At 39.3% G+C, this 10,586-nt stretch overlaps 1 protein-coding gene across 2 annotated transcripts in view; it reads left to right on the top strand.

Annotated features, from left to right (window-relative positions):
- The window catches only part of ARID5B (AT-rich interaction domain 5B), a 339,225-nt gene extending 333,714 nt beyond the window's left edge, over positions 1 to 5,511 (top strand). For both annotated transcript variants that reach the window (XM_069753619.1, XM_069753620.1), the window contains one exon: positions 3,092 to 5,511. In XM_069753619.1, the coding sequence (XP_069609720.1) occupies positions 3,092 to 5,239 (2,148 nt within the window). In that variant the 3' untranslated portion in view covers positions 5,240 to 5,511. The remainder of the gene's footprint in view (positions 1 to 3,091) is intronic.
- Positions 5,512 to 10,586: the final 5,075 nt, after the last annotated feature.

Consider the following 10,586-nt stretch of genomic DNA (forward strand, 5'->3'; position numbering starts at 1 on the left):
CATCCCCTTAAAGCTATTTACTCAATATCCCACCCAAAAATGCAGACTGATTTCTTCTATCTGCATGAACGCCTAATATGTCTACTAAGGTGGTGGACATGAGTGGCATTGTTAGGCCTCTGACTGCCATACTAACTTATTGGCACCCAGCAATCTCTTCTTGGGGAAAAGGGGAAGCCTCCATCCCTTTGTCAACTGCATAGATCCCCGCATTCGCTATTAATTGCAACATCTAAAGGGCTCAACTTTCAAGCTCGGAGAAAACTCTGCTTCTTGAGTTGGTCTGACAGCCCCAGCAAGATTACCATGTGAGGACATCATGGAGCATTAATAGACAGCACCCACAATGTACATGTTTCTCATGTGTCGTTAAGTGCTATTCACTGTCCTATAAAATATTCCATTCATGACATATTACTTCTTTGTCATGTCAGAAAATAACAAACTGCTCTTTACGCAACGTCCTCTGGTCCAGCACTGAGTCTATAGCTCTGCTCTCGGTGTCCGGTAATGGATGTGGCGCGGATGACATATCAACAGAAAAACAGCCAATCAGTGGGCTCTATGTCTCGCCGTGGGAGTGGGGCGTCCGTCTACATGGGCCGAGGCATTGATCTCACTGATTGGCTGTCGACGTGATGGATGTCAGCACAGCAGCCAATACCGGCCCCCGGCAAGTAATCAGATGTTCTGCACATGAAAACCAAAAAAATGAGCCGGACTATAATCTGGTAGGCGTGCAAAGTGTAAGATCGTGTTCACACTGTGGCCATTTCACAAGCAAATCCAAGAAAAAAACAAAATGAGCATAAACCCTACAGCAAGTAAATAAGAAAATAATAATAGTGCATGTAAATAATATAGGGTACTTAGATAACAATATTTTGATTGTAAAAGCCATCCCACCACGACAAGGTGCTCGCATCAGGACGGTCCAATCTGTACATGACAAAAGTCCAAACTATTGCCTATAACTAATAATATCCAATATCCCTATGTAAGGCATACCCACCAATGCTACGGTAAGTTTTTTTGGGGGGTGTGATAGAAAACCAGAAGAAAGGCTTGATAAATTGGGGAAAACATATAAACTCAACCCAGATGTGTCCCAGATTTGGGAGTCCGTGGTCCGTGTGAAGCAATCCCTGAGCAGTGGTGGGGTTAACCGGAATCTTTGATTCATTGTTCAGTGTTTGTACGATCTTCCGTGTATTTTCTTATCATCGGTGGATAGCTTTCACACTTTTTGTGCTCGGATCTTACCTCTGTTCTATCCCGCAGCCTTCATTTAATCTTTACATTCCAAGCCTGCAACCTAAAGCTGAAACATTATTCTTTTATGTCGCAGTCTGATATTAAAAGTGTAGAGCGCGTTGGTGCTGGTGAAAACCAGTGGTGGTATTTTCTTTGTAATGATATTAATTCTATTCCCTCTCTTGTTTTCTCATCTGTCTGGAATGTTCATGTCATTGAATAAGCTCTGGAGACCACAGATGATTCAAGACTGATTAAGCAGCTAATAATGGCATTTTTTTGGTTATACTGAGAAAAGAAAATCTGAATAGGGACTTAAAACGGGAAAGAAAACTTAACTGTAGAGATAGTAGAGGAAAGAAATCGGCAGCTGGAGAACAGCTGTGAATCATTAGTCTCTTTATATTCGCCCTAAAGTAATGAACAGAGCTTGGCCTTTAGAAAATCCACTTCTATCAATTAATTCTATGACTATTATCTTTTTACAACAGATAAAAGAAAACGCAATTTGACACAATGGGTTAACATTACTTTTATCCGTACCGATCAGCCTGCAATATCCTACATAGAACATGCCACTGACCTTAGGGTCCCGGCCCCCTGGGGGTTACTAGACTGCGAAATGTATTGATTTGTGGACCCTGATTTTATCATACACTGCAAAAACAGATTCAGCGCAGGAACAAATATACAAAAAAAAAATGCAAAAATGATCAGAAAATGTTTTTCAGCCTCATAATTAGACAAAGAAGCAAATATTTGTCCAGTCTATATTCTATATAATTTTTCAGGTGCCTTAAAGTGAACGTCCACCTTTTATCATCATGTCATTTTTAAAGGAATCTGTAACCCAGTGTTTGCTACCTAATCTGAGTGCAGCATAATGTAGGGGCAAAGACCCTGATTCCAATGATGTGTCACTTACTGGGCTAATTAGTTTTTATAAAATTATTGTTTTATCTGCTGGAGAGAACTACTTGACCTCCTGCCAGGTAGTCCAACCACACCTCCATCACTCATTGACATTTTTCTGCCTATGCACAGTCTACATAGAAAGTAGCCAATCAGTGGTGTGGGCGAGTCATACAGACCTCAGCATTCAGAGAATTGATAGATCTGCAGCAGATAAAACTGCAGCAACCAGTAAAGTAAGTGATAAATTGTTGTAATCAGATGCCCCTACATCATGCAAAAACCTGTTTACAAATTCCTTTTAAGGTTCACCATTCTGTGCTGATACAGTTTCATAACATATGTATGTAGTGCTTGGACTAGATTTTTTTTCTGGTCCAAATTTTCCTGCATGGATAGAGTTAAATGATAAAATTCTGAAAGCTGTCCCCACCTGTAGAGGGAGCTCAAGAGCTTCCTGCATACAGTATATTTATGAAGGACAATGTATATACACTTGCAGTAAACTCACTCCAGTGGCGGCTTCAGGCATTACAAATATATTTTTTAAATAATAATAATTTGCGCAGAGAATTTGGACTTCTATCAGGCAAACCTAGCTCTCTCAGCTATAAAGATATATTTAGTTTCCACAATGATTGACAGTCCCATCTCTACTACTGATATGACTGTGACTGTCAACAAGTGACGCAGAGGAATCAAGTAGTCATTTTATCTGCCAAGCTTTCTGACTTATGACTAGGGTATATGTTGCAATAGTACAGTGATAGTACTGGCAGCAGACAGGGGTCAAATAGTTACATCCAAATAAACCAAGTATGATCTTACTATTTACAATTAATAGAATTTAAATGTTTTTCTTGTTGACTATTTCTATAAATTTATATTAAAAGTCCAGGACTAAAAAAAATTTGTGTTTTTTCAGGCCTCACCAATAGAGGAAGCGCATCAGGATATAAATGAGGAAAACCTGTCTTATACTTGTGATTCGGAGGACATCAAGCCAAAGGTGGACAACTCTGAACTGATCGAAGACGGCCAGTCCACCGCTCTGGATGAAGAAGAACTAGATGAGTCCATTCCTAGCATATGTCACGCGAAAGGAGAAGATATAGTGCACTCAGAAGCTATTCCCATTGACTCATTCCCCCACGCCATAAAAGAAGATAATTCCAGGTTAGCAGATGATGAACCAGAAACACTCATTGAAAGCGCAACTGTACTAAAAGCGGAGCACTGCAAGCAAGAAATACCAGCTCTATCAGAAAGGGAAATGCGGGAAGGACATTATACCATGTTTCCCTCAATTCAGGTCCAACTGCAGCATGAAATTGATGCGGTTGATGAAAAATTGCCAGATATACCAGATTATATTGCAAACTGTACAGTAAAGGTGGACCCATTGGTCTCCGATGACCTTAAAAATCCTCTGGACAACAACATTTTACAGGATGCATTGAAGCAGAACCACAAAGTGTACTTGGTCCAGACTCTGGACATGCTGAAAGAGAAGGACACTTCATCGTCATCATCGAATGAAGAATCTTCATTCAGTTACACACCTCTGCTTTATTCAAGGGGGAACCCAGGAATAATGTCTCCATTAGCAAAAAAGAAGCTTTTGTCACAGGTTAGCGGGGCTTCACAAACCGGAAGTTACCCCTACGGCTCACCGCCACCACTAATTAGCAAAAAAAAATTAAATTCCAAACTAGATGTTTCTCAACCTTTGGCTCAAACTCATCAGGTATCGAACGCTGATACAGTGGCTATAAACAGACCTTCTGTGATTCAACATGTTCAAAGTTTCAAGCAAAAAGCGACAGACGAAAAAAGGAGCATAAATGAGCTGTACAAGAACAGTACTTTAAACAAAGCAGACTCTTACCGCTGTGAATTTGCCAAGCAGCATCAGAGTGTGCTGGCAGAGTCTTACTCCTTGAAGTCCAGTATGCTTGAATGCAAAGAGATGGCAGAGAAGAGGGCCGCACATAACTCCAACATGCCAGCCTTTTTGGCCGAGTTCTATTCATCGCCTCATCTGCATAGGCTTTATCGGCATACAGAGCACCATCTTCACAATGAACATTCATCAAAATACCACCCTCGGGAAATGTATAGAGAAAGTGAAAATGTATCTTTACACAAGCATCAAGACAAGCTTCGCTACCATCACTCGCTACATCAACAAGAAAAACAGAATGTCTCGAATCATATGGATGACCAGCCAACTGATTTGAGCCTTCCAAAATCTATGCACAAGCACAGTACAAAAATGCCAGGAACGAACCTCTCCCATCATTTGATACAACAAGAAAGCAAAACCCATCACAGTCCATTTCATGCTCCAAACAGTAAGGCCATTGGCATAGACTGTAACCCAAAAGCCTGTAGAGTTTCGCCAATGCCGATACAGGCATCAAAAAGACACGCAGACTCAGTTCACAGGCCCATTAAGACTCACAGCGTAAGACTTGACAATGTAAGAAAGATGGAAGCCACAGTCCATCCAATCACAGTTGCTAAAGCAAGTCCTCAAAATTTTGGGACCTCGCGGTCTTTGAAAAGAAATCTTGATGATATGGACAGCGGAGTCTGCGAAAAGAAAATACGAGCAGTGTCTCCTCTACATATACCAAAGGAGATATCAGGTCAAGAGGGTGAAAGCAGCAAATCATTGCATGACATTCATTCTGTTGGTATGATGGAAAGTCACAAATATCCACTCTCAACGCCAATCTTTACCGGGATCTATCCTGGGGGCTTATGTAGTGGGCTAAGCACGCGCATACCACCTGCCTATTCACATCCACTGCAGTACTTGAAAAACCAGAGTGTGCTTTCACCACTAATGCAACCCTTAGCGCTCCATTCCTTGATGATGCAAAGACAATATCTAACCAACTCCACTAACTCTCAGCAGCTATATAGACATTTGGCTTCAGCCACCCCAGTAGGACCTTCATACGGCGACCTACTACACAACAACATTTACCCTTTAACAGCTATCAACCCACAGTCTGCTTTTCCTTCCTCACAGCTGTCATCTGTACACCCCAGCACAAAACTTTAAGCAAATTCCCTGCAGCAAAAAAAAGTCCAATTTTTTTTTAATACCTTAGCTACATTCCTTGCCTAGCACAATATTCTGCATAAACAACGCGCTCTACTGTGTGAGCCGCACTGTAACCCTATATGTAACATATTAGAGGTAAGAACAATGGAGTCAACGTCGCACCTTTTTGCGTTGGTACAGTTTTCTAATGGAAACACCTTGCACACAAAAAAACTACAATGTAGGGAACCAAATGTGCGAAACATGTTTGTGACAGAAGGTAAAAAAGCTGGATTATCATAGGTTCAGATGTCACAACATACTCTAGGGGCAACGCTTTTGCTTTTTTTTGTCTTTTTTTTGACTGTTAAAGGTTCAATCAATGCAATGTATAGTTACATTAAATTTACAAGTAAATTTTAACACTATAATGGCAGAGGAAAGTTAAACACTGTTTATTCGACTGTATATATCTGCCAGTGTCACTGTCTGTTCTATTAATTTATATGGAATAAGCCTTCAGTTGATTTCTTTGCTTTTTTATATTTTTGTTTTTTTATTAAACAGTTGTGTGTTAACGGCAAGGTTGATTTTGTGCGTGTTGTCAAGATTATAACTTTAGAAGATATTTTACAATTCGCTCATCTTTGATTACATGTAAAAGGATAAATCTGACCCGTCATCTACACCCCATTATCTACACCCCCACCTCATCCACATTCAAACATTTGTCTATATCCCAGAGACAACCATTTGCAAGTTTTGGCTGTTATTGGGGTATATCATTGGTATACCCAAAGGAAAAATCCAATCAAATGAAACATAAGCTTTGACTTAGTATTAGGCCACATTCACACTATCAGTATTTGGTAAGTATTTGACATTAGTATTTGTAAGCCAAAACCATTAGTGGGTGAAAAATACAGAAGTGATGACGTGTTTCTATTACACTTTTAATCTGATTAGTCCGCTCCTGGTTTTGGCTTACAAATACTGTTGTAAAATACAGACCGTGTGAACGTGACTTAGAGTGTGCCTTTCCTTCTCATTGTAACAGCATGGAAGTATTGATAGACCCTATAAATTACATTTATCTTCTATTACGCGAGGTTTAGTTGGCAGGCACAGTTGCCAAAATTAGAATTTAATATTTTTACGTCCCATCCACATTCTGTTTCTACTGCAGCAAAGTAGACCGAAGTCAACATGTCATATGTCATCCTTTCTCACACTCAAAAAAAGGAATAGATTTATTAAAGTAATACAGAATGAAGCTGAAAAGTATAATTTCATAGCATAAACCTGCGTAAGCTATGTCCTGTCCCCCAGATATATGAAAGGACCCACCTCACATGATAATAGTCTAAAATGCCACCGAACACACAAACATGCAAAAAAAATACTATGGGTGACATTTACACATTAGTTTGCATTGAAAAGTGTGAAAAGTGGTCTTTTGGGGTGACTGTTTTCTCGAAGATGGCTCAGTAAGCTTAATATATGGTGAAACTAAAAATATGGTTTGGAAATTAGGTGGTCTTCTCAAAGAAACCACTTTTGGAGATGTTTTACTGTACTGTATATTGAACAGTTTAAAGAAACTACAATGTAGCCACCTAAAGCGCTGAAACAATGTGCTGATAAGTGGTATTCCCACGGTATGGCACCACGTAGGTGTAGGGGCTTATTCATATTGCCTTAATCCTGACTTTACCAGGGATGACAATCAATGATTATGTGTTCCTTAGAATTTTGTGAGGTGGGTCCAATGCTCGGGACGTGGAAAATTCAAGTTTGTGTTTTTAACTAACGGATACGTCAACAAATTTCATAATAGAAGCTGCATATATTCTTGATAGCTCAAATCTGAGAAGGCTGATGTACTTACTCCTAAATTCCATGACATAATGGCTGTAAAATCTTTTTCTTTTTTTTTTAAGTTGTCCCTTCTGATAATAAAAAGCACATTTTATAAATCCCGCTGGCGAAACTAAAGTTAGAGCAGTCTGGCTAGATTTATGTAATTTAGTAAGTAATTTTTGCAGTCTTTATTGTGAAATTTGGAAGGTCCCCTAAATATTTTTTATGTTGTCTGTATAGGTATAGTATGTGCTACCCCTTCTTTTGAATGTGATCTATTTTGTTCATGAATGCCAAGAACACCCCCAGGCAAATTGTCATCTGGTTTACAAAGAAAAACATGTTACGGGTTTGCATTCTGCAATTTTCACTCCCCATTGTCACTGGTATCTCATAGGGATGTCGTCAATGTGTTATGATTTAAAGACTTGGGTTTTTCTTTCTATTCAATTTTTCTTTTGTGTGACACTATGTATTTGGCTCCTTAGTGATTCCATCACCGACATTAACCTGCTAAAGGGTTACAATTAAGGGTTAAAGTAATAGTGTAATATGAAGGTTAAATGTTAGCTTTCACCTTTACTTGAGGAAAAACAATACAATCAATACTAATGTTATTTATGAAGCCATGTTAGCATGTGAATGCAACCTCTTACAACTTTGGAAAGTTTGACCTCATTCAACAAGAATTTCATAGTCCTAGATTTCTGTCCCCTCAGGCGAGTCTACAATATTAGTATCTAGCAAATAATTCAAGGATAGAACAAGTGAAGTTTCAGTGCTCTCATGTGACCTTCGTCAAACATTGGATTGCAGATGGGTTGATTGTACGTCAGCCTTAAAGCTTGGGGGATGGTGGGTATACTGCTGAGAAGTAATAACACTGTTAGATCTTCTGCCCGCCATCTCACACACGCTAAGACGGATATACAGTCGACCTTTCTGCAGTCCAGTGTTTGAAAAATTAGATCACCAAAACCTCATGTTATAGCCTTGGATTGTGCAACAATAAACTCATCTAATTTTCAAGGGATAATGGAGTGATGAGCTCTTTCTATGTTTTGGAAGGGATTGAGACCCTACTCGAGCACCAGACCTTCTCTCCGGAGTGTCGTGTTCTATTCTCGAAAAAATAGTTCATTTACAATTTTACTTCCTGAGTAAAGGTACCGTCACACTCAGCAACTTTACGAGAACGACAACGATCCGTGACGTTGCAGCGTCCTGTATAGCGATCTCGTTGTGTTTGACACGCAGCAGCGATCAGGATCCCGCTGTGATATCGCTGGTCGGAGACAGAAGTCCAGAACTTTATTTGGTCGTCAGGTCGCGTGTATCGTCATGTTTGACATCAAAAGCAACGATGTCAGCAATGTTTTACATGGAGCTAACAACCAGCGAGAACGATAAGTGAGTCGCTGTTACATCACTGGATCGCTCCTGCATCGTTCTGGAGTTACTGTGTTTGACGTCTCTACAGCGACCTAAGCAGCGACGCTCCAGCGATCGGCTCATTGTCTATATCGCTGCAGCGTCGCTGAGTGTGACGGTACCTTAAGAGTTTTCCAGTATCCTGATGATCACATCAGTTATCACAGAGGTGTTCTATTGTTTACCAATAAAGGTTAATGTTTGCGTCGTCAAAAGTTTAATGGTTTTCCATTATTATTTCTGTATTCATTTTCTCACAGTTTTCAAGACCTCTACTTGCCACCATGAAATGGTGCAAGAACGGGATGATCATTACTTTTTTAATTCTATGAGAGTACATCAATATTTGGAGGTGTGACAACTGGTACCCCCACCAATCAGCTGTTACTGATCGGCCAACAGACGGAAGTTCCATACCGGGCCGCAGCCACTGTAGTTTTTCTGGAGCAGCTGTGTTGCAGAGAGCTTCCATCCATTGCCTGTAACAGCTGATCAGCAGAGGTGCCGGGTGTCCTAAGGATAGGCCATCAATAATGAGGTGATGGCCAACCTCATTAATCATTTGCTTTTCTGTGTATGTGATGACACAGAAGAGCAGATTATTGTTGCAGAAGAGTTCTCAGAACTCTGCTTTTTAATAAGGCCACCTCTACTGGAAGTAAACCATGAAGGATCCTAATTAGAGTTGAGCGAATTTGTTCGGATTTGGTCGCCGAATCTGAATTTTCCATTTTAAGGCCATATTCGAACCCTATTCGTGCCAAATGTATGTTTGATGATCGGTTCCGAATATATTCAGTAATTTCTACTCCCGTTGAGTCTAATGACATTCGACTGTGTTCGACGACTATTGCAAAACAATATTCAATGCAGATCGTATTCGGAACCGATTCCGAATTAATTCGCTCAACTCTAATCCTAATGAATTTCAACAAGCAGAGACCTTGAGCACTATGAGGAATAGATACAGAAAGTAAATTGGAAATGTAATAACTTTTCACTATTTGGAAATATTTTATTTGCTTTTACTGACTGTTGGGTGTATTATCCACCTCTGGAGACATTTTTTTTTACCTTAATGCATGGAATTATTGCTAAAAATAATTTTTTTGCATTATGGTTTCATTAAATAATTTGAACTGTTTGACTCCTACAAGCTGTTTGTCTTCTTGAACATTGAAAAATAATGTGGTCTGTGGTGATAAATCAGCCAAAAGCAGCTCAGATGACTCTCAGTTAAACCATTCTGCAGACAGCAATAGCCAGAGTTACTCAGGGCTACAAAAGGCAAACAGTGCCAAATGTTTAATAAAACCCAATTGCAAATAAATTATTTTTATCTAAAATAAACGCATTTAATGAAAAATTGAGAATTGTCTTCCAACAACCCCTTTATGATCACCAAAAATTTTTACTTATTCATACTTATTTTATGACAATGCTGACCTCATTTCAGATTCCGTACATGTTTACTAGTGCAACTTTATTATAACATATCTTCTACCATGGCCATATTAATTATTTAAATGATTTGATTTGTTCTATAAGACCGGAGATTCACTTGTCAGGTTTGTTTTGCATTTTTTTTTATATTGGGGATCAAATAGTTACCCACAATTGAAGCATGAAACTTTACATTATTTTTCTTTTTTCTTTTGTTTTGAAAAACTAAAATTAATAATTTGATTATTAGGGAAGAATCCGATAGTCGAATAACTCAGACGAGGATCTGAATGCAAGACTGGCCGGCGGCTCTGTTAACCTCTGTTAACCTGAGCTTGACAGTCCGATCATTGTGTTGCGATCCTCGTCCAAGTTCTATGACTGTGTAACTCTTCCCTTTAGATAAGGCCAGATTCAGATAAAAATTTTAATTATTGGCTCAAAATGTGACATGACTGGGTCTGTGTGCAGCTCTGTTGGCTCTTTCGCATTGTGAATGGGCGCAGGAACTGCCTAAAGTTACATACACTATTTTTTGGGAGCGAAAAATTGGTCCAAAATGGCACATTTTCTAGAATTGTATTCAGCTATTATGATGTGGTGAAGGAGTTCTTAAGAGGTTTTGTTTACC

Source organism: Ranitomeya imitator, chromosome 2 (assembly GCF_032444005.1).
Source record: "Ranitomeya imitator isolate aRanImi1 chromosome 2, aRanImi1.pri, whole genome shotgun sequence".
NCBI classification, from domain to species: Eukaryota; Metazoa; Chordata; class Amphibia; order Anura; family Dendrobatidae; genus Ranitomeya; species Ranitomeya imitator.